We start from the raw sequence: 24,039 nt of genomic DNA on the forward strand, positions 1-24,039 counted from the left end.
TTTTGTTGAGGACATCCTTGCAAAATGTCCCGGTGGAGAGGCGGGGAAAGCCGTATTATCGAAACAAGATGGACGCCTATCTTTCGTTTTGATAATACGGTCGGGGATGCCCAAATCTTGAAATTTAGGTCATCCTTAGAGATGGTCATCCCTAGACTTGATCATTTCTGATTTTCAGCGATAATGGAAACCAAGGACGCCCATCTCAGAAACGACCAAATGCAAGCCCTTTAGTCATGGGAGGAGCCAACATTTCTAGTGCACTGGTCTCCCTGACATGCCAGGACACCAACCGGGCACCCTAGAGGGCACTGCAGTGGACTTCATAAAATGCTCCCAGGAACATAGCTCCCTTACCTTGTCTGCCAACCCCCCCCCCCTAAAACCCATTACCCACAACTGTACACCACTACCATAGCCCTGGTGGGTGAAAGGGGGCACCTAGATGTGGGTACAGTGGGTTTCTGGTGGGTTTTGGAGGGTTCGCTGTTCCCTCCACAAACGTAACAGGTAGGGAGAGGGATGGGCCTGGGTCCGCCTGCCTGAAGTGCACTGCACCCACTAAAACTGCTCCAGCGACCTGCATACTGCTGTGATGGACCTGAGTATGACATCTGAGGCTGGCAAAAAATATTTTGAAAGATGTCTTTTGAGGGTGGGAGGGGGTTAGTGACCACTGGGGGAGTAAGGGGAGATCATCCCCGATTCTCTCCGGTGGTCATCTGGTCATTTCGGCCACCTTTTTGTGCCTTGGTTGTAAGCAAAGCAGGACCAGGTAAAGTCATCCAAGTGCTCGTCAGGGATGCCCTTTTGTTTTCCATTATGGGTCGAGGACGTCGATGTGATAGGCACGCCCAAGTCCAGCCTTCGCTACGCCTCTGATAAGCCCCCTTTGGCCATCCCTGCGATGGAAAGCAGTTGGGGACGTCCAAAATCGGCTTTCGATTATACCGATTTGGACAACCCTATGAGGACGCCCATCTTCCGATTTGTGTCGAAAGATGGACGTCCTTTTCTTTCGAAAATGAGCCTGATGGTCATGGTTTTTTTTTAGAACCTGTCAATAATCTAATTGCCATGTTCTGCACCAGTTGAAGATGTTTGAGTTCTGACACTTTCGTGAGCGATATTGCGGAAGGGCTGTCTGGTAAGGTTTGTCTCTTTGCCAGTTCTTTCTTTAAAAAAAAAAAAAACTACAACAACCAAAAAAAATCATGATCTTATTTGAACTTCCATTAAAACAGAAGACTAATGTCTAATCTCCTCAGGTCACTTCGCTGGCTTCCAATCAGATACCGCATTCAGTTCAAGCTTCTCCTTCTTACCTACAAATGCACTCAGTCTGCTGCCCCTCACTACCTCTCTACCCTCATCTCCCCTTACGTTCCCGCCCGAAACCTCCGTTCACAGGACAAATCCCTCCTCTCATTACCCTTCTCCACCACCGCCAACTCCAGGCTCCGCTCATTCTGCCTCGCCTCACCCTATGCTTGGAACAACCTTCCCGAGCCCTTACGCCAAGCCCCCTCCCTGCCCATCTTCAAGTCTTTGCTTAAAGCCCACCTCTTCAATGCTGCGTTCGGCACCTAACTCTTCCTCTCAGGAATTCCAGACTGCCCCAATTTGACTGCCCCTATCAGACTGACTGTTCACGTTCCTTTAGATTGTAAGCTCTTTGAGCAGGGACTGTCCTTCTATGTTAAATTGTACAGCACTGCGTAACCCTAGTAGCGCTTTAGAAATGTTAAGTAGTAGTAGTAGTAGTAGTAGTAGGATGGTTGAGGTGTGGAACAATTCCACTTGCTAAGTAACTCATCTCCTGACTGCTCTCTGTACATTCTGCATTTTGCTAGAGAGATGACATTGGTGTTTGAGGTCCCAGCTGGTACTCATGGGCTCTAGCCCTGGCCCAAGTGTTTATTTTATTTTGTATTTATTTTCAGTGCTTGATACAGTGCACAGGTTCTGTTATGGCAACTGTGCTGTTTAAAATAAAACAGAATCAATGGGGGAAGACAAGTGGAGGCTGTTGAACCAAAGGCTTCAGAACAGATGAGTCCTGAACAATGATTTTAATTTAGTATAGAAGGTTCCAGACGGATGTGAGGAGGAAGGGCATTCCAGAGAGTGGGGCCACGATAACTAAAGGTTTTACGGGAAATACTACTACTACTTAACATTTCTAGAGCGCTACTAGGGTTACGCAGCGCTGTACAGTTTAACAAAGAAGGACAGTCTCTGCTCAAACGAGCTTACAATCTCAAGGACGAAATGTCAAGTTGGGGCAGTCAAGATTTCCTGAATAGAGGTGTAGTGGTTAGGTGCCGAAGGCGACATTGGTGGGCTTTGAGCAAGGATTTGAAGATGGGCAGGGAGGGGGCCTGGCGTATGTGAAAGGTAGGATGGGCGTGAACTGTAAAGCAAGTTGGCAGTGGAAGAACAGAGAGAGCATGTGGGAATATAGGGGATAAGAACAGAGTTTAGGTATTCAGGGGCAGAGGGTAGTCATGCTTTGAAAACCAGGGATGGAATTTTATATTTTACATGGGCTGAGACTTGGAACCAGTGTTACAGGCAAAGAAGAGGGGTGACGTGGTCAAAGCAGTGATAAAAATGAAGAAATATGAGTTGGAGGCGCTTAAGTAGTCAAGGTGAGAGATGACTATGGAGAGGAGGAGATTGCGAATGAGAAGAGGACGTAAGGTGCGGATGTGGTGTAATGTTTTGGAACTGGTGGGGCCTTAGGCTGACACATCTCCTTCTCCTAGAAGAGACTGACCACAGCTCTGCTTTCTTTCTCTCAGTATCCCCATGAGGTCAGTGGTACCCCCATGTATCTGTACGAGGTGGCTACAGAGTCAGTCTGTGAGTCAGCAGCACGGCTTCTTTTCATGAGCATCAAGTGGGCAAAGAGCGTACCAGCCTTCTCCACCCTGTCACTCCAGGACCAGGTAAGAGCACAGAGAGGGAGGCAGCTTTCATGGGCAGGAAGCAAAGTAGAGCTCTCAAATCATCTCGGTCTATGTGTATGGCAGCAATAGAAATGGAAACTGTACAAAGCAGATCGTTGATAAACTGAGATGTATTTTATTAATATAACAGAATTAAAATATGTATACAGAAACTCATACACATATACATATGATATGTATATGTGTATGAGTTTCTGTATACATATTTTAATTCTGTTATATTAATAAAATACATCTCAGATTATCAACGATCTGCTTTGTACAGTTTCCACTTTGGAGTTTGCAGATCGTCTGCCCCTTTGTAGCAATAGAAATGGTACATGTGTAAGAGTTTATAGGGTCTACACATTTTATCCTTCAATCAACTGAAGGATAACATTTGTAGAACCTATGTATTGATATACTGTACAGTTTTATAAGTTGAATTAATATTATATGCCACATTGTATTCACCGGAGGGTTTTCTGAAGCATTAGACAATGTTTCATAACTGAAAATCCCAAGAAGGGCGAGTTCAGTACAGATCTTCACGCAGGGCATAGGACAATCAGTTGAAGAGGAAGGGGGAAAAAAAACCCATCCTGAGACACCAAGGTATGAATAGATTATGACCATCTGAAGAGACCTGCAGAGATGACACAGTGGCCCTTCTCAATACATAATGAGACTGCAGGTAATTATGATGTATTGAGGGGGGGCTACAATCTCATCTCTGCAGGTCTCTTCAAATGGTCATAATCTATTCATACCTTGAGTGTCCCAGGATGTTGTTTTCTCTTCTTCTTCTTCAGCGGTTTTATGTCCTGTGCCCTGAGTGATGAGCTGCACTGAACTCACCCTGCTTGGAATTTTCAGTTATGAAACATCAGATATGTTTACAGATCAGCCTCTCATTTCTCCCTCGTCTACACAGTGGCGTTCCTAGGGTCGCTGACACCCGGGGAGGATCGCCAATACACCCCCCCCCCCCGTGTGCAGCGCGACCCCCCGGTGAAACGACGGACACCCCCCCGGATGCATCTTTACCAGCTGGAGGGGTGCCGTGCATCTGTCGGCAACACTCGTTCCCTGCTCCCTCTGCCCCGGAACGGGTTACTTCCTGTTCTGGGGCAGAGGGAGCAGAGAACGAGCATTGCCGACAGACGCGCGGCACCCCCCCCTCCCCCCCCCCCCCCCAGCAGCGAAACAACGGAACCTTTTCCTGGCGAAACGACACCCCCCCCCCCCCCGGGTGCATCTTTACCTGCTGGGGGGGGGTGCTGCGTGCCTGTCGACTTCACTCGTTCCCTGCTCCCTCTGCCCCGGAACAGGAAGTAACCCGTTCCGGGGCAGAGGGAGCAGGGAACGAGTGAAGTCGGCAGACGCGCGGCACCCCCCCCCAGCGGCATGCACCCGGGGCTGACCGCCCCCACCCCCCTTGGTACATCACTGCATCTACATCTTCCACTCCATTTTCAGTTAGACTTGTTATACCATTAGGCTTTACACAAAAACACAACGGTGTACAATCTCAAAAATCCAAAAGATATAGAAAAGAATGCCAAACTTTGACAGGGAAATAAATACTCACTCACACAAGATCACTACAGACAAACTGACAGACCCTGAGCCCAATATTTACCCATTCTCAGGGAGGAAAACATTACAAAGTAACGTGCCTTCAACAAGCACTTAAAGCACTTACGTGATCCTTCCCCTCGCAATGACCAAGGTAGCGCATTCCATAATGTAGGGGCCACAAAGAAAAAAGCCCCCATTCACATGGAGGCCCAATGTGCTCTTCGCAGAGTAGGGACTGACAGATTAAATTCGTCTACAGACAGAAGTCAATGGCCCCGTACATAAGGCACTATTTACTTGTGCAAGAGGAGGAGGAAGCTTCTCAAAATAAGCCCTATGGGTTAGAATCAGTATTTTAAATAGAATCCTATAAGAAAATCCTATAAGAAACTAGTAAACAACGGTAGTGCAAATATAATGGGGTCACATGATCAAAGCAATGATTTCTCCCAAGCATCCTAATTGCAGTATTCTGTAAAGTTTGTAATTTTCTATGATTAACACTCAACAGTACCACATTACCATAGTCAAATTGAGGCATAGATAAGGCATTGCAAGAGGGCATGAAAAGTAGTATTTTTAAAGAAGCCTCCAACAGTCCCCAACTTATAAAGAGCAACATAGCCTCTGCAAACTGGGAATCAAACCCAGTTCCCCAGAATCAAACCCAGTTCCCCAGAATCAGAGTCTGCTGCACTAACCACTAGGCTACTCCTCCACTAGCAACATTCCATGTAGAAGCCTGCCCTTGCAGATCAGCAACGCAGCCACGCAGGCTTCTGTTTCTGTGAGTCTGACGTCCTGGCCTGTGCCCAGCTCGGTGTGTGTGATTGAGAAAGCTGCAGTGCTTTGGATTTTCTTTGTGGCCCTGGTCTCGGGTGTCCGGACTGTGTTGTGTAGTGTGCTGGGACCAGGGTTACACTTACTTGCAGTGTCTTGCTGGCTGGTGGCACACCAATTGGTATTGAATGTGGAGAAGGTTACAGCTTATTGGCTAATGAGGAAACTGGATCATCCTAGTACAGCTATAACCAGGGCAGCCTGACTGTTCGGGCTACCGGGCAGTGCCCAAGGACCCAGAGGCTCTGCCCGGATGCCCACCGCACACTACAGACCTCCATGGTCCTACCTTTAAAGGTGCACCACTGGTGATCTAGTGGCCTCTGCGGCGGGCATGTTCTTTCCTGCCCATTGTGCTGCTGCTATTCCCCCTGCCCAGCACCACCGTACTTTAAAAATGGTGGCCAAGAATCTCTGTGGAAGTCTCGCGAGACTACCGTGGGAAGTCGCAGCCGCCATTTTGAAAACACAGTGGCGCCGGCAGGCGGGGGAATAGCAGCAATGCTACAGGCAGGAAAGAACATGGTTGCCCCGCAGAGACCACTAGACCACCAGGGCCCTTCAGGTAGAACTAGCAGTAGGGAGGTGTCGGATAGCGACCGGGCGGGGGCCCGGGGCCCCAGACCACTCTCTCTGCCCCTAGCTATAACTTTGTTGGATGTTGAGATATAGTTGCTACATTTAAATGTCTAGGTATCCTTATAGACTATCAACTCAAGTTTATGGATCAAGTAGCTGCGATCGTTTGCAGAGGCTATGTTGCTCTTTATAAGTTGGGGACTGTTGGAGACTTCTTTAAAAATACTACTTTTCATGCCCTCTTGCAATGCCTTATCTATGACTCTGGGCAAGTCACTTAACCCTCCATTGCCCCTGGTACAAAATAAGTACCTGAATATATGTAAACCGCTTTGAATGTAGTTGCAAAATACCACAGAAAGGCGGTATATCAAGTCCCATTTCCCTTCCCTATAATAGGGACAATCCCATGATCTAGGCACCTGTATTTCCGTGTTCCTTGCATGCATATATGTGTAGAATAGCTGGCAGTTATAAAGCTAAGTATACGCTTACCCGTAAAAGTAACAGTCTAGCTAATTTACATAGCGTATACATGGGTGGAGCTCCCAGTTACACGTGTAACACAGAATACTATCAGTTACAAAGTTCTACTCAAAACTCTTTCTATAGCTGAGCTTGCAAAAACATATAAATATTACAGATTCATTGGAGTACAAAATAAAAACTCATAGGGGGAAAAGCCTCAGAACCCTTCCTGCACTTCTATTTTACAGAAAAATATATGGTAGGAATATATTGAGTAGATTTACTTCATCGGCATTAAAAAAAAAAAAAACCCCTTGAGAACTCAACTGTTACAACTCTAATGAAACCAGTTTTCCATGGATCCAATTAAAGACGTGACGTTATAATAAAGTTCAAATTTAACTTACCTTGAACGTTCATGCAATTCAGCTCCCAATGCAGCACACACCGACTGTGGTCAAAGTTTCGCCAATCAGGCTGTGTCAAGGTGCAAACGCGTGTCAGCTTAGAACTGCGTTGCCTTCTCAAAGCATCACCAGGAAATGGGGAGCCTACATCTATTTTGTTGGTTCACTCTGAGCATGCCCTCTACCCAGCCTAATCAAGGAGGAGTAGAAGAAGAGAAGGGAAAGAGGTGTTAATTAAGGGAACAAAAATCCAGAGTATGTCCTTTGGTATGGGTGGGTCCGTAGTTTGGCCACGAAAAATCCCAAGACAGGAAAAAATCTTTACACTCCTTAGTTGAAGGAGATTTCAGGTTATCAAGATGTAAGTTGATATCACCCAAGATAAGTAAATTGGAATTAGATACACTCGTATTAGAAATAAAATCAGTGAAGATGGAAAAAGTGTCGTTCCAGTTTCCAGGTGGCCTATAAAATAAGATACAGGTCAGATGATCAGGTAGGAATTCAAATTAACTTCTAGTATAACAAAGATTCAAAAACACTAAATATCTTTTTATCTTTACATATTGTTGTTTCAAATGTTGTTTACTGTCTTACTTTTAAACTGTATAATTGTACTCCATGCACTGTAGCCTTTTCTTCAGATTGTGTAAACCACATTGAGCCTGCGATTGGTGGGAAAATGTGGGATATAAATGTATTAAATAAATATAAATAAATTATGTCCCCTTGAAATATGTGAATAGTCCCTGCTCTGAAATGACATTTAAATATCTGGGTCTCTCAAGACAGACATGTGGGGATGCTTCTACAATAAGTACATCTTTAGACAGATTATTTGGGATGGCAGCAAAGGGCAAGCTAAACTGACATTTTTATATATCACACCCACCCTCACAGCACAGACCCCTGCCTTCAAATTACATAAGTACATAAGTAATGCCACACTGGGAAAAGACCAAGGGTCCATCGAGCCCAGCATCCTGTCCACGACAGCGGCCAATCCAGGCCAAGGGCACCTGGCAAGCTTCCCAAACGTACATAAGTACATAAGTAATGCCATACTGGGAAAAGACCAAGGGTCCATCGAGCCCAGCATCCTGTCCACGACAGCGGCCAATCCAGGCCAAGGGCACCTGGCAAGCTTCCCAAACGTACAAACATTCTATACATGTTATTCCTGGAATTGTGGATTTTTCCCAAGTCCACTTAGTAGAGGTTTATGGACTTGTTCTTTAGGAAACCGGCCAACCCCTTTTTAAACTCTGCTAAGCTAACCGCCTTCACCACGTTCTCCAGCAACGAATTCCAGAGTTTAATTATGTGTTGGGTGAAGAAAAATTTTCTCCGATTTGTTTTAAATTTACTACACTGTAGTTTCATCGCATGCCCCCTAGTCCTAGTATTTTTTGAAAGCGTGAACAGACGCTTCACATCCACCTGTTCCACTCCACTCATTATTTTATATACCTCTATCATGTCTCCCCTCAGCCGTCTCTTCTCCAAGCTGAAAAGCCCTAGCCTCCTTAGTCTTTCTTCATAGGGAAGTCGTCCCATCCCCGCTATCATTTTAGTCGCCCTTCGCTGCACCTTTTCCAATTCTGCTATATCTTTCTTGAGATGCGGCAACCAGAATTGAACACAGTACTCAAGGTATTAAAGATACAAAAATCACAAAGGCCTTCCGTGCAATAAAATAACTCCACTGACCAGTTTTCCAGCAAGTAAAACTACCACTAAACTGAATTCATAACATCATTCGACTGATATTTCCGAGATAATGATTTTGGGGAGAACTATGGAGGAATTGTGGCCTTCATTTCTGAAATTTACATGATGTTAAATTGCCAGTTCAATAAGTATTATTATTATTATTTATTATTTAGATTCAGGTCTTACCACGAAAAATCAGGTGATAAAGTTTCATTGAAACATGCAAAGCAGGCTGAGACCTACGTTACCCACTGTATGATTTTCAGGGGATAATTCTGAGCATGGTTATATCTCGATTAGATTACTGCAATGCCCTTTACCTTGGTATGGTTAAGTCCAGGAGGATGCCTGCATTGCAGTCAGTACAGAATGCTGCTCTTAGGTTGGTTGCTGGCGTCTCAAGGGTGACGCATATCACACCAGTTTTGAAACGGTTGCATTGACACCTGGTTCAATATACCACAACACCACCCTGTATTTGTTCACACCGGAGCCTGCAAAGGCCTCTCCGGTACTATGTAAGCCACATTGAGCCTACAAATAGGTGGGGAAATGTGGGATATAAATGTAACAAATAAAATAAATAAATAAATCTTTTCTAAATCAAAATACAAGAGAGTAACTCCTTTGTACATCACATTACACTGGCTACCGTTTGAAGCGAGAGGAATTTTTAAACTCTGCACCATGATATGCGCATTTCTACATGGAAAATGCCAGTATATCTAAACCGTTGAATAATACTACCCGAAAGGAGAACGAGAAGAATGAAAGGAAATCTCCTGGACCTAGTATTTGCATCAACAAAAGGTGTCAGATTTAAGACAGTACACTCAACAACCTTATCCTTATCTATCGGCAAAATGGTGGAACAATATAAAAGTGACAATAAGATCAATATCAGAGTATAGAATTTTCTGTAAACAGTTGAAGACTCATCTATCCAAAAAATACGTGTTAGAGAATGAGTGTTGTGTACAGCACCCCAATACACCCCAAATACAACCATTATGAGGGATGTGTACAGCATCCCAATACCCCCCCCCCCCCCCAACAACAACTGTTATAACCCTAAAATGTAACAATGTTTTTCTTCTTGAAATGTCGAGTCAAATGTAACAATCTACTTGATTTCTTAAGTCACACTGAACTCAGTCTGGGAATGAAGTTAAGTAAACTCCTCTCAATTGAGGAAAGGCTAAAGAGGTTAGGACTCTTCAGGTTGAAAGAGAGACATCTGAGGGGTGATATGACTGAGAAAATTCTGAGTGGAGTAGAACAAGTAGAAGTGAATCGATTTTTATTTGTTCCAAAAGTACAAAGACCAGGGGACGCTCAAGAAAGTTACATGAAAATACTTTGAAAACAAACAGGAGGAAATTTTTTTTCACCCAATGAACAGCTAAGCTCTGTAACTCACTGTCGGACGATGTAGTAACGGTGGTTAGCATTATCTGGGTTTTTAAAAAACGGACAAGTTCCTGGAGGAAAAGTCCACAGTCTGCTACTGAGACAGACATGGGGAAGCCACTGCTTGCTCTGGGATTGGTAGCATGGAATGTTGCTACTATTTGGGTTTCTGCCAGGTACTTATGACCTGGATTGGCCACTGTTGGAAGCAGGATACTGGGCTAGATGAACCATTGGTCTGACCCAGTATGGCTATTCTTATGTCCCAATATTTAAGTGTGCCCACTTATGCATGCCATGTCTATAGCAAGCACACATGCACATGCCTGAATGCAGCAATTTAGGTTATAAAATACTGGTCATTTATGTAGGGGAAGGGAAGGGAATGGGACTTAATATACCGCCTTTCTGTTGTTTTTCCAACTACATTCAAAGCGGTTTACATATTATATACAGGTACTTATTTGTACCTGGGACAATGGAGGGTTAAAAGTGACTTGCCCAAAGTCACAAGGAGCTGCAGTGGGAATTGAACCCATTTCCCCAGCATCAAAGTCCACTGCACTAACCACTAGGCTACTCCTCCACTAGCAACAGTCCACGTAGAATCTTCAAATAGTAGCAACAGAATCTCAAATAGTAGCAACATTCCATGTAGAATCTCAAATAGGGAAAGGGAAATGGGACTTGATATACTGCCTTTCTGTGGGTTTTTTTGCAACTACAGTCAAAGTGGTTTACATATATTCAGGTACTTATTTTGTACCAAGGGCAACGGAGGGTTAAGTGACTTGCCCAGAGTCACAAGGAGCTGCGCCCCCTACCAATCAGGGGATAAATAGTAGTATTTATGGACTCATATTTAGCAGACTTTCTATATATTATTTTTGCTTATTCAATTCACACTGATTATGTCCACCAAGATATAGCCATATATTAGCAAATGTAACATGTTTTAGATGCTATAGACATTTAGCTCCCTGTTTGGGTATCATTCAGGTATACTATTATTTCGCTATTGTATAACCAAACTTAGCTGATTCAACCATAGAATTATCTGAGACTGACTTTATCCTCCCTTGATCTCCTGTTCCTTCCTGATGGGCTAATTATGATTGTGCAAGCCTAGGAGAGAGACATGGAAAGACACAAATTTGTACGCCGCAAGTATTACGTCCTCAAGATCTGTCCAGGCCCAAATTATGTTAGACCCTTCCAGGTCGTACCAATATCCTTTACGACTTGCAAGCTAAAGGACCACAAGTCTTGGGTCCATTTGAAAGATGTAGGGGTTTATCTGGCCGCAGAACCAGATGTTACCAGCCCAACCACCTCAGAACCAGCCACTTCCCTCATCAGACCAGCAGCAACTGTCACTTCTACTGATTCCTCGCCCAGGTCATTGTGAAAATCCTGCCCTGTTAGATTCTTCAGAGTTCCCATCTCTCCCGGATTCTTCAGAGCTTCCATTTACCCCCAGTCCATCATCAACACCACGACTCCAACCACAAGCGGCAAAGGCAGTTCAAGAGTTGTTACCTCTGCCTTACCAACTTCCACATCCACCTACTAAGCGACGTGCCTGTATTGAAAGTATACGGGTTGCGATCGGACAATGATGACTCCTGAATCTCCAGATTTCTTTGCCCTCCAGAACATTCACGTTGATGTTTCCGACCTGCTTGACAATTGGCACCTTTTCTTTCCCCCATATTGACATTATGGACTCATATTTTGTTTTATTTTCAGTTTAGCAGTTAAAGTCTTCTGGCCAATGTTACTGATCAGTCTCTCATCTCTTGACCGAGGGTAGCTGATGCTTCTGGAAGATGCATGGCGGGAGCTGTTTGTTCTTGGGATTGCACAATGGGCCATTCCCGTTGACGTGAACACACTGTTGGCTGTATCTGGTAAGAACTGCTGGATTTAATGACTTTGTTCTAGAAATTAACATCAAAATGCATCACTGGAAAAGAAGCACAGCATGCAGGGAATAACAAATCCATGCTGAACAATAGCATATACCTGTCACTTAGAAATCTATATTTAAATGCAAATAATGTTTTCTTGTTGTATTCATGCCTGCTTGGCTTGTTATTATTTAGATGCAAATTAGTGCAGTTGCCATCCTCCTGAAAGATGTGATGTTAACTTTCCTAAACTCAGCTGGGCCTAGAATCCAGTCTTAGGGAGCGACAGCTTCTGAGGGGTTCTGGAAGCGGAGGCAGCAAACCCTTTCCTCTTGTCTCTCCTGTAGGCATGAACAGTGAACATACAGACTCACAGAAGCTGAGCCGGATCCTTGCCGAGATCCAAGCCTTGCAGGAGGTGGTGGCCCGGTTCCGGCACCTGCGGCTTGATGCCACGGAATTCGCCTGCCTGAAATGTATCGTCACTTTCAAAGCCGGTAAGTACTGGTGGGGAGGGGGGAAATAGGGTGGGGCAAGGGCAGGTCACCTGTCTTCTCCTGATCTCTGTAAAGCAGCTATGCAAGGGACCAAGATTCACGTTTGCTTTTAGACAAGTCACTCAGCAGATGAACAATTTTTAGGAGGCTCGCTATTTCACCGTGATTCTTACCTGTGATCTAGAATGTAATAATAGTTTGAGGGTGTGCAAGTTGTATATGTGGAGTTTGTGCCTATATGGCCCCCTCTGACAACCTGGTATCAGTGAGGGCTGTAATTATGTGGGAATTATTTCTCTGATATATTTCTACTTACCATAGGAAATATGGGGCAAATAGGGTTTCTACCTCCTTACACCCACCCCAAAATACAGTGGACCAGCCACCCCCGAAATATGGGGTGACAGAAAAGATAGAAGCCATTTTCCTTCCAAAGGGATAGTCTCTATTCCAGTACAGATCATAACAAAGCAATCAGATGAAAGAGCAATTAGACAATAAACTAATTAGGCAATAAAACAATTGGAGTGGAGGAGTGGCCTAGTGGTGGACTTTGGTCCTGGGGAACTGGGTTCGATTCCCACTGCAGGCACAGGCAGCTCCTTGTGACTTTGGGCAAGTCACTTAACCCTCCATTGCCCCAGGTACAAATAAGGACCTGTATATAATATGTAAGCCGCATTGAACCTGCTATGAGTGGGAAAGCGCGGGGTACAAATGTAAGAAAAAAAAATTAGGCAGGGTGATCAGGCAAGGTAATCAGAAAAAGACGCTCTCATTTCCATACACTGTAAGCCACATTGAGCCTGCAAAAAGGTGGGAAAATGTGGGGTACAAATAAATAAAAAATAAATAAATAAATAGCTTTAGCCTTGTAGGTCATAGGTCATGCTTGTCAGTAGTCAGAAAAGTGCAAATCAATTCAACAGTTTCTATTTCTAAATGTGGCCTAGTGGTTAGGGTGGTGGACTTTGGTCCTGGGGAACTGAGGAACTGAGTTTGATTCCCACTTCAGGCACAGGCAGCTCCTTGTGACTCTGGGCAAGTCACTTAACCCTCCATTGCCCCATGTAAGCCGCATTGAGCCTGCCATGAGTGGGAAAGCGCAGGGTACAAATGTAACAAAAATAAAATAGATACTATTGGAGATTCTACATGGAATGTTGCTACTCTTTGAGATTCTACATGGAACGTTGCTACTATTGGAGGTTCTACATGGAATGTTGCTACTATTGGAGATTCTACATGGAATGTTGCTATTCCACTAGCAACATTCCATGTAGAAGGCTGTGCAGGCTTCTGTTTCTGTCAGACTCACAGAAGCAGAGCCTGCGCGGCCACATTGGTGATCTGCAAGGGCCGACTTCTACATGGAATGTTGCGCTAGTGGAATAGCAACATTCCATGTAGAATCTCAAATAGTAGCAATAGTGGAGGAGTGGCCTAGTGGTTAGAGTGGTGGACTTTGGTCCTGACAAACTGGGTTCGATTCCCACTTCAGGCACAGGCAGCTCCTTGTGACTCACTTAACCCTCCATTGCCCCAGGTACAAATAAGTACCTGTATACAATATGTAAGCTGCATTGAACCTGCCATGAGTGGGAAAGCACGGGGTACAAATGTAATAAAAAAAATAAAACACACTTCTTTATGCACTGAAAGACATGTTTATAAAATACACATCTGATGTGTACAAACTTATACACATATGTTCCCAGGGATGGGATTGTGCTTTCAGCCATGCATACACTTTTGCAAATACATATGTATGCATGTTAATGAACACAGAAAATGTGTGCATGCCAAAGCACATGAATTCCCTGCTGCAATTGTCAAAATGGAATGACAACGTACACTTCTGTTCTTGAAATCTCATTAGTAACTGTAGAGGGAAAACTATTTACCTGTAGGTTGTAAAATTGTCTTTCAAGGAGGCTAATTTACTAACATACAGGTCAATATTCAGTCACCACACAGCTGGAATGTTTTGTTTTTTTTGAAAGGTGGGCCCAGCGGTTAGAAATTTTGTGGATATTCCCGTCCCAAATCTCAGGTTTTTGAGGGTCACAACCCAGCTGGGTTTTCAAGATGTCCGCAACGCATAAAGCACAAAAATTGATTTGCAATAACTGCTTCCGTTGTATGCAAATAGCTCTCATGCATTTGCGTTGCGGACATCTTGAAAACCCAACTGGGTTGTGACCCTCTGAGACCAAGGTTGCCCACCATAAGCGGAGCCAGGCTGACGGCACAGGGGACGCGAAAACAGTGCGAGAGCAGACTTCTGACGGCACACATTTTCAGTGAAACACGGCAAGAAAAAAATAGGTGCTTGCAGAACTCTGTTTGGGGGAGCGGCCGCTCTTCTGGCGCCCCACCTAGCTACGCCACTGTTTCCCACCCCTGCGATATCTGAATAATGGCCAGCAGTGAATATCAATGCACAGCAGTGGCCCGCGGTATTACCCAGAGATATCCAATGCCACGATCAGGATAATAAGCCAGATAAAATGCAGTCCTAAGTTATCTGGATATCACTGCTATGTGGATCATTTGCCACTCTGCCCCACAGACAGCCACAGCACTATCCGGACAGTACCAGTGAATTTCAAAGGACGGCCCCAGCCAGCACCACAGGCACATAGGCATACATACACACCTACAGGATGTGCCTGTCTAAAATAACCTCCCTGAAAGGTACGGCACGATATTACACTGGCTTTGGGGGAGGAGTCATTTTGTGCGTGTTATATGTGGTAGAAGTACCTACACTACATTCAGTGCTAAGTTATGATCCTGTTCCATTCTCCCTAATATCTACTGCTCCACATGCTCAAATTGTTTACAAAATTAAGCCCTCCCCTCTCATTCTATACCAGGTCATAGTAACATAGTAAATGACGGCAGATAAAGACCTGAACGGTCCATCCAGTCTACCCAACAAGATAAACTCATTTACATGGTATGTGATACTTTATATGTATACCAGAGTTTGATTTCTCCTTGCCTTTCTCAGGGCACAGACCATAGAAGTGCGCCCTGCACCAGTTTTATTCTCCAAATACCGGCGTCGCCACCCAATCTCCACTAAGATTCTGTAGATTCAGTCCTTCTAATCAGGATTCCTTTGTGTTTATCCCACGCACGTTTGAATTCCATTACTGTTTTCATCTCCACCACCTCCCGCGGGAGGGCATTCCACATATCCACCACCCTCTCCGTGAAAAAATACTTCCTGACATTAGTCCTGAGTCTGCCCCCCTTCAACCTCAATTCATATCCTCTACTTCTACCACCTTCCCGTCTCCAGAAAAGGTTTGTTTGCGGATTAATACCTTTCAAATATTTGAACGTCTGTATCATGTCACCCCTATCAGGTCACCTATAGTCTGGCGCAAATTCTGCGTGTAAGTTACAGAACGTTAGCTGTGCCTGTGCGACTGCTAGCGCTAGCTACGTGCTCAGCGGCACTGCATTATTTTAGTACGCAGCTCACTTACCTCGGGATTTTATAAAGGTCGCCCAAAATTGGGCTTGGATTCCAGATCGGCATCCAAAATAAGGAGCTAACAATTACTCCATTAGCACTCATTATGATCTGTCTATGTGCTGTTCTATAACAATAGGCACCTAAATTGGATCACATTTAACTCAAAAGGGGCGTGGCCATGTGGGGAGCATGGATGAGGTCAGTTGCATATGGATGTAGTGTTACAGAACAGTGGGATCCATGACCAAGTTACACACCAGGACTTACACTGGGTTTCAGCTAGCGTAAGTCCTCATTCCCAAAGCTGAGCACCGAGATCGGCAAAATGTTATTCTCAGTGGGGGGCGGACACCCGGGGCGGCGCCCCCCCCCCCGGGTGCAGTGCCCCCCCCCAGAGAAAGACCCCCTCCATGAAAGAGCCCCCCCCGCGAAAGAGCCCCCCCCCCCGGGTGCATGCCGCTGGGGGGGGGGGGTTGCCGCAGCGCGCGCCTGCTGCGAGTTTACTAACTTTGCTCGTTCGCTGCAGCTCCCTCTGCCCCGGAACAGGAAGTAACTTGTTCTGGGGCAGAGGGAGCTGCAGCGAACGAGAGAAGTTAGCGAACTCTCACAGCAGGCGCGCACCGCGGCACCCCCCAGCGGCATGCACCCGGGGCGGACCACCCCACCGCCCCCCCTTGGTACGCCACTGGTTATTCTATAAACATTGCTTATCCCAAATTACCCTTTATAGAATAGCATCGAGCAGGGGTGGCCCAAGGCAATCTGCCACCCAAGCCAGGGATGAGATGCTGCCCCTGCCTGGTCTGGCATCTCCCTCTTCTCCGCTAGAGAATGACCCGAGGTAACCTCAGGGACGGGGACAGAGCCCATGGGAACGGGGCAGGGACAGATCCCGCGGGGATGGGGACTATTTATGTTTGATTGATGCAGATGACAATATTTTTATTTTTTGGATAAACAAGCAAACATACTGGCCGGAGCTAGCAAAATTTGCATTGGAGTGGGGGGGGGGGGGGGGGGGGGGGGGAAGATCCTGTACTTCCTGCCACCAGCACATCTTCTAAGAAGACAACTTCTATTCCAGGAAGGACAGTGGAAGACAGGAGAGCTAGATTGAATCCTGAGATTGTTGATGACTTCTTATTCATCCGCAGATTCAAGTGTACAGCGCTGCGTACGTCTAGTAGCGCTTTAGAAATGATAAGTAGTAGTAGTAGATTAAAAAATCATAAGTGCTTCATAGGGCATATTTCTCCCCTCACGGGTTGTATTTTGCACCCCTGGACATTTTAACAGGGTGGATTAGGATTCCTTGGGGTAGTAGAAGTCAGCTATTGTTGGGGTTGGAAGGGTAGAGGGCAGTGGTGGTGGGAGGGTTTTTTTTTATAGCTGATCACTGTTACTATTGTTTTCTATTTGCAATTTATACACAACAGTTGCTCAGCATATTGTTCCTTTTTATACTTTAATAAAAAAAATTTAAATATAAAATCATAATTGTTTGAGGCTTCTGCAGATGAAGACAGAGCCCATGGGGATGGAGCGGGGGCAGAGCCTGCGGGGATGGGGTGGAGACAGAGACAAATTTTATCCTCATGTCATTCTCTATTCTCCACGTTTACCTTTTTTTTCCCAAAAGATGGCAGCGATTTCCATAGGCTGCGCTGCCGCAGTACCGTGGGCACTGGCCTCCTTGCTCTACTGGGGGCCCAGCAGCAGTGACCCTGGGCATATCCAACATTTACATATTGCAGTGCAAACATTTATGCCATCTATTGGCATGGCATAAGTGGGTATTCCTAAATATAGGCAAGTGGATGTTGACTTAGGTTAGCGTTCTGTAAGAACACGCGTAGTGCTCTTTCAGGAAAGGCGCACAGCACACGTAATTTGGGCACCTACCTTCTACTACCTATTTATAGAATTGCCCCCTATATGGCCAAGAAAACCCATCGTCTTTTCAGTCAGGTCCTGTCAAAAGCACACGGTAAGAGGACTGGGGATTAGAACTGAAGCACAGGGAGATTAAGTGATTTGCTCAGGTTCATAAGCTTTGAACTCATGTCCAAAGATTTCTTTATGCTCTGATCTCCCAGTCCAGTTCAGCAATTAGCTTAGCAGGGTTTTAAAAAGGTTTGGATAATTTCCTAAAAGTCCATAAGGGATCATTAGGATGGACTTGAGAAAATCCACTGCTTATTTCTAGGATAACCTGCATAAAATCTAGTTTTTTGTTTTGGGATCTTGCCAGGTACTTGTGACCTGGATTGGCCACTGTTGGAAACAGGACACTAGACTTAATGGACCTTCAATCTGTCCCAATATGGCAACTTTTATGTTCTTAAGACTGGTATGAAATTGAACAACATGAGAACATAAGAGTAGGCCATACTGGGTCAGACCAATGGTCCATTTAACCCAGTATCCTGTTTTCTAAACAGTGGCCAAGCCAGGTCACAAGTACCTGGCAGAAACCCAAATAACGGCAACACTCCATACTACAAATCCCAGTTGCTTCCCATGTCTATCTCAATAGCAGACTATGGACTTTTCCTCCAGGAATTTGTCCAAACCTTTTTTTAAACCCAGATACGCTAACTGCTGTTACTACCTCCTCCAGCAAAGAGATCCACAGCTTAACTATTCGTTGAGTGAAAAAATATTTTGCCCTATTTGTTTTAAAAGTATTTCCATGTAACTTCAAGTGTCCCCTAGTCTTTGTACTTCTGGAACGAATAAAAAATGGATTTACTTCTACTCATTCTACACAACTCAGGATTTTGTAGACCTCACTCATATCGCCCCTCATTCATCTCTTTTCTAAGCTGAAGAGCCCTAACCTCTTTAGCCTTTCCTCATACGAGAGGAGTTCCATCCCATTAATCATTTTGGTTGCTCTTCTTTGAACCTGTTCCAATTCCGCTATATCTTTTTTGAGATACGGCGACCAGAACTGAGCACAATACTCAAGGTGCGGATGCACCATGGAGCAATACAAAGGCATTATAGTGTTTTTGGTTTTATTCAGCATCCCTTTCCTAATAATTCCAAGCATCCTGTTTGCTTTTTTGGCCACCGCTGCACACTGAGCAGAAGATTTCAGCGTATTATCTACAACGACACAGATCTTTTCTTGAGTGCTGACCCCCCAAGGTGGACCCTAGCATCAGGTAACTGTGATTCAGATTATTCTTTCCAATATGCTTCACCATGCATTTGTCCACATTAAATCTAATCTGCTATTTGGATGCCCTGTCTTCCAATTTCCTAAGGTCTTCCTTAATATTTCACAATCCACATGTGTTTTAACAACCTTGAATAGTTTTGTATCATCTGCAAATTTGATCACCTCACTCATTGTTCCAATTTTCATATCATTTATAAATAAGTTAAATAGTACCAGTCCCAGTGGCATTCCACTGTTCACCCTCCTCCATTGAGAGAAATGACTACTGAATCCTACCCACTGTTTTCTGTCCAGTACCCAATTCCTAATCCACTTCAGAACTTTGCCTCCTATCCCATGACTCCTTAATTATCTCAGGAGTCTCTCATGAGAAACTTTTATCAAAAGCTTTCTGAAAATCTAGATACACTACATCAACTGGCTCACCTTTATCCACATGTTTATTCACGCCTTCAAAGAAATGAAGCATATTTAGTGAGGCAAGACTTCCCTCGGCTGAACCCATGCTGCCTCTGTCCCATTAATCTACGTGTTCTATAATTTTATTCTTTATAATAGTTTCCACTATTTTGCCCAGCACCGTCAGGCTTTACCGGTCTATAATTTCCCAGATCACCCCTAGAACCTTTTTAAAAATCGGCGTCACATTGGCCACCCTCCAATCTTCAGGTACTACGGACAGGGTGCTGCTGTTTGGATCCCCCTCAGAACTTGTGAAGCATGAAGAACTGAAAAGTACCTTAGAGGAAATGCTAAATATGTATCGGCACTGTGTGATGAGTCCCAACCCCGAAGATCTTCCAGTCTAGGTAAATACCTCTGGATAAGGGAGATAAAGTGATTTCCCTACACTCACAAACATCATAGTGGCCTAGTGGTTAGAGTGGTGGACTTTGGTCCTGGGGAACTGGGTTCGATTCCCACTTCAGGCACAGGCAGCTCCTTGTGACTCTGGGCAAGTCACTTAACCCTCCATTTGCCCCATGTAAGTTCGCATTGAGCCTGCCATGAGTGGGAAAGCGCAGGGTACAAATGTAACAAAAATAAAACAGATACTATTGGAGATTCTACGTGGAATGTTGCTACTATTGGACATTCTACATGGAATGTTGCATGTAGAAGGCTGCGCAGGCTTCTGTTTCTGTGAGTCTGACGTCCTGCACATACGTGCAGGACGTCAGACTCACAGAAGCAGAAGCCTGCGTGGCCACATTGGTGATCTGCAAGGGCCGACTTCTACATGGAATGTTGCTAGTGGAATCTCAGATAGTAGCAACAGTGGAAGAGTGGCCTAGTGGTTAGGGTGGTGGACTTTGGTCCTGAGGAATTGAGTTCGGTTCCCACTTCAGGCACAGGCAGCTCCTTGTGACTCTGGGCAAGTCACTTAACCCTCCATTGCCCCATGTAAGTCGCATGAGCCTGCCATGAGTGGGAAAGCGCGGGTACAAATGTAACAAAAAATAAAATCATCAGTAGGAGAGATGGGATTTGTATCATGGCTTCCTTGTTTCTTCTGACAATCTTTTCATGGTGCATTATGGGACCTGCAGCTCTATTTCAAAGGTAGGAATCAGGGACTACAAGTCCCACACTGCTTTGGAATATAAGTTCAAAATGAGAATTGGCCAAAACGTCTCCCTTCTGGAACTGAGTAATTTGGCAGCTACCCTCTCTCCTTCCCCCCCAAGAGACCATTCTGTGTATTCACCTCTCTTTCTGGGAAGACCTTCCTTTATGGTAGTCCAGAGCTGCTGTCTCTTAAACCCAGACAACCTTTTGTTCTAAAGGTTCTTTTGTCAAAAAGTTGCTTGTTGGGGATTTTTCAAAAAAGAAGGCGATATCAGAAAAGAGGGATGCAAAGCTCTTTCTTGAAAAAAAAAATTTTTTTTTTTTAAATCTAATAGGGAAAAGGAAAGGAGACCAAGGGGTAAGACCAAAAGGAAACTTAGAAGCTACTTACAGGACAAGTCAGAGGAGGGTTGGCCTAGTGGCTAGAACAGCAGGCAAATCCCACTTCTACTACTACTATTTAGCATTTCTATAGCGCTACAAGGCATACGCAGCGCTGCACAAACATAGAAGAAAGACAGTCCCCTGCTCAATGAGCTTACAATCTAATAGACAAAAATAAATAAGTAAGCAAATCAAATCAATTAATGTGAACGGGAAGGAAAGAGAGGAGGGTAGGTGGAGGCGAGTGGTTACAAGTGGTTACGAGTCAAAAGCAATGTTAAAGAGGTGGGCTTTCAGTCTAGATTTAAAGGTGGCCAAGGATGGGGCAAGACGTAGGGGCTCAGGAAGTTTATTCCAGGTGTAGGGTGCAGTGAGACAGAAGGCGCGAAGTCTGGAGTTAGCAGTAGTGGAGAAGGGAACAGATAAGAAGGATTTATCCATGGAGCGGAGTGCACGGGAAGGGGTGTAGGAAGGACGAGTGTGGAGAGATACTAGGGAGCAGCAGAATGAGTACATTTATAGGTTAGTAGAAGAAGTTTGAACAGAATGCGAAAACGGATATGGAGCCAGTGAAGGGTCTTGAGGAGAGGGGTAGTATGAGTAAAGCGACCCTGGCGGAAGATGAGACGGGCAGCAGAGTTTTGAACCGACTGGAGAGGGGAGAGGTGACTAAGTGGGAGGCCAGCAAAAAGCAGATTGCAGTAGTCTAAACGAGAGGTGACAAGGGTGTGGATGAGGGTTTTGGTAGAGTGCTCTGAAAGAAAGGGGCGATTTTATGGATGTTGTAAAGAAAGAAACGACAGGTCTTGGCAATCTGCTGGTTATGAGCAGAGGAAGGAGAGAGAAGAGTCAAAGATGACCCCCATAGTTTCGAGCTGAGGAGACAGGGAGAATAGAAGAGCCATCAACAGAAATAGAAAACGGGGGGAGCGGGGAGGTGGGTTTGGGGGGGAAAATGAGAAGCTCGGTTTTGGTCATATTTAATTTCAGGTGGCATTGAGACATCCAGACAGCAATGTCAGACAAGCACGCTGAAACTTTGGTTTGGATGCAAGGTGAGATATCAGGGGTAGAAAAGGTAGATTTGGGAGTCATCAGCATAGAGATGGTAGGAAAAGCCATGGGATGAGATTAATGAACCAAGGGAAGAAGTGTAGATAGAAAAGAGGAGGGGACCAAGAACAGAACCCTGAGGTACGCCGACAGGCAGAGGGATAGAAGTAGAAGAGGATCCACCAGAGTGAACACTAAAGGTGCGGAGGAAGAGAACCAGGAAAGGACAGAGCCCTGGAATCCAAGTGAAGACAGGGTATCAAGGAGTATGCTGTGATCGACAGTGTCAAAAGCAGCGGAAAGATCAAGAAGAATGAGGATGGAATAGAGGACCTCTGGATTTAGCCAGTAATAGGGTCATTGGAGACTTTAGTAAGCGCAGTTTCGGTTGAGTGGAGAAGGCGAAAACCAGATTGTAGTGGGTCAAGAAGAGCATTGAGGAAGAAAAAATCAAGGCAGCGGCGGTGAACAGCACGCTCAAGTATTTGGAGAGAAAGGGAAGGAGGGAGATAGGTCGGTAATTAGAGGGACAAGTAGGGTCGAGTGAAGCTTCTTAAGGAGAGGTTGTGACCACAGCATGTTTAAAGGCAGTAGGGACAGTCGCAGTGGAAGTTGAGAGGTTGAGAATGTGACAGTATAAAAGGAAATAAGAGCAGGTGAGATGAGCATTAAGAAGGTGGGTGGGAATGGGATCAGAGGAAACAGGTGGTACATTTTGAGGAAGCAAGGAGAAAGTTGTAGTTTCCTCATAGTAAGCTTCAGGCAAGGAGTAAAGGAGGAAGAGGAATGAGGGGAAGGAGAGAGAGGCGAATGGACTAGTGGAGGGAGAGGTGGTGAGGTAGAGAAAGCAAGGTTTATCTTTTCAACCTATTGATGTGACTCTGGGCAAGTAGCTTCACGCTTCATTGCCTCGCACCCTATTAAATGTTTAATTGGTACTTAATTATTTACTTAATACATTTATACCCCACATTTTCCCACTAGTTGTAGGCTCAATGTGGCTTACACAAAACTGCATTAGGGCTACAGTACAAAAAGTACAATTATACAGTATAACAGTAAGATTATAGACAATTTGGTATCAGTTAAACACAAGATAGTAAAGAAAATATAAGGTATTAGTGACCATGAATTATTTGAAACTATAAGTTAATCTTAATTATGTTGAGCCTGGAGAATAAGCTTTTTGAACGGGTTGACTTCATTGAGCCTGCCAAGAGTGGGAAAGTGCGGGGTACAAATGTAACAACAACAAAAAAAAACCTTTCTGAAATGTAGATAGTTCTGCGTTGTTTTTACTAATTTGGGTAAAGCATTCCACAATTGAGTGCCTATGAAGGAAAAGTTGAGGGAAATATGTAGATTTAGATTTGATATATATTTGATATATCACCACCTTTCCTAAGTTGCATTATTTTGAGTTAAGTACACAGTTTGTAAATGGGTTCCAGTGAAAATCATGAGACCTTGCTTTAAAATCACATTCACAGAGCTTGTAAATGATGAGGTCCTCAGATTGTAAGTCCTCTGGGGAAGGAACCTACACACTGTAACCTGAATAAAACTAAAAGGGGACGGAGGAGATCCCATTTGCTGTTTTAAAGAACGTAGTTGGAATTGCTGCTTTAACAACCCACGTCATTGCGATGTGAAAGCTTAGGGTTAATTTTATAACAGAGCCCTATAATCAAGGGAGAAGGGAGCTTCTAGTTTGTGTGCTTTTATAAACAGCTCTGTGGGTGCCAAGCTCCTGTACTCTGTCCAAGGAAGGGTCATTTGCAGTGTGTTCAGTAGGCCCATGGAGTTGAAGTGTTGGTGCAATTCTGCCCACTCAGTCCTAACGCTACCACATGTGCCTGTCTCCTGTAAAAGTGTGAGCTGGTTGCAACACACTCACTTTTAGGCAGGGCCTACTATATAAGAGTATTTTACACACAAGAATGGTTTAAAAATTACCACTCTCTGCATAGCTCACCTCCTGTATTAAATCCCTTAGAACT

At 44.7% G+C, this 24,039-nt stretch overlaps 1 protein-coding gene across 1 annotated transcript in view; it reads left to right on the plus strand.

Moving 5' to 3' along the window:
* Positions 1-24,039, plus strand: part of LOC115464834 (nuclear receptor subfamily 2 group E member 1-like) — a gene marked incomplete at its 3' end in the record, with an annotated part of 108,506 nt that overhangs the window by 70,134 nt on the left and 14,333 nt on the right. Inside the window, 3 exon segments of the mRNA XM_030195193.1 lie at positions 2,805-2,951; positions 11,763-11,859; positions 12,207-12,360. Of these exon segments, the coding sequence (XP_030051053.1) occupies positions 2,805-2,951; positions 11,763-11,859; positions 12,207-12,360 (398 nt within the window).

The sequence above is a fragment of the Microcaecilia unicolor genome, chromosome 3, assembly GCF_901765095.1.
Source record: "Microcaecilia unicolor chromosome 3, aMicUni1.1, whole genome shotgun sequence".
NCBI classification, from domain to species: Eukaryota; Metazoa; Chordata; class Amphibia; order Gymnophiona; family Siphonopidae; genus Microcaecilia; species Microcaecilia unicolor.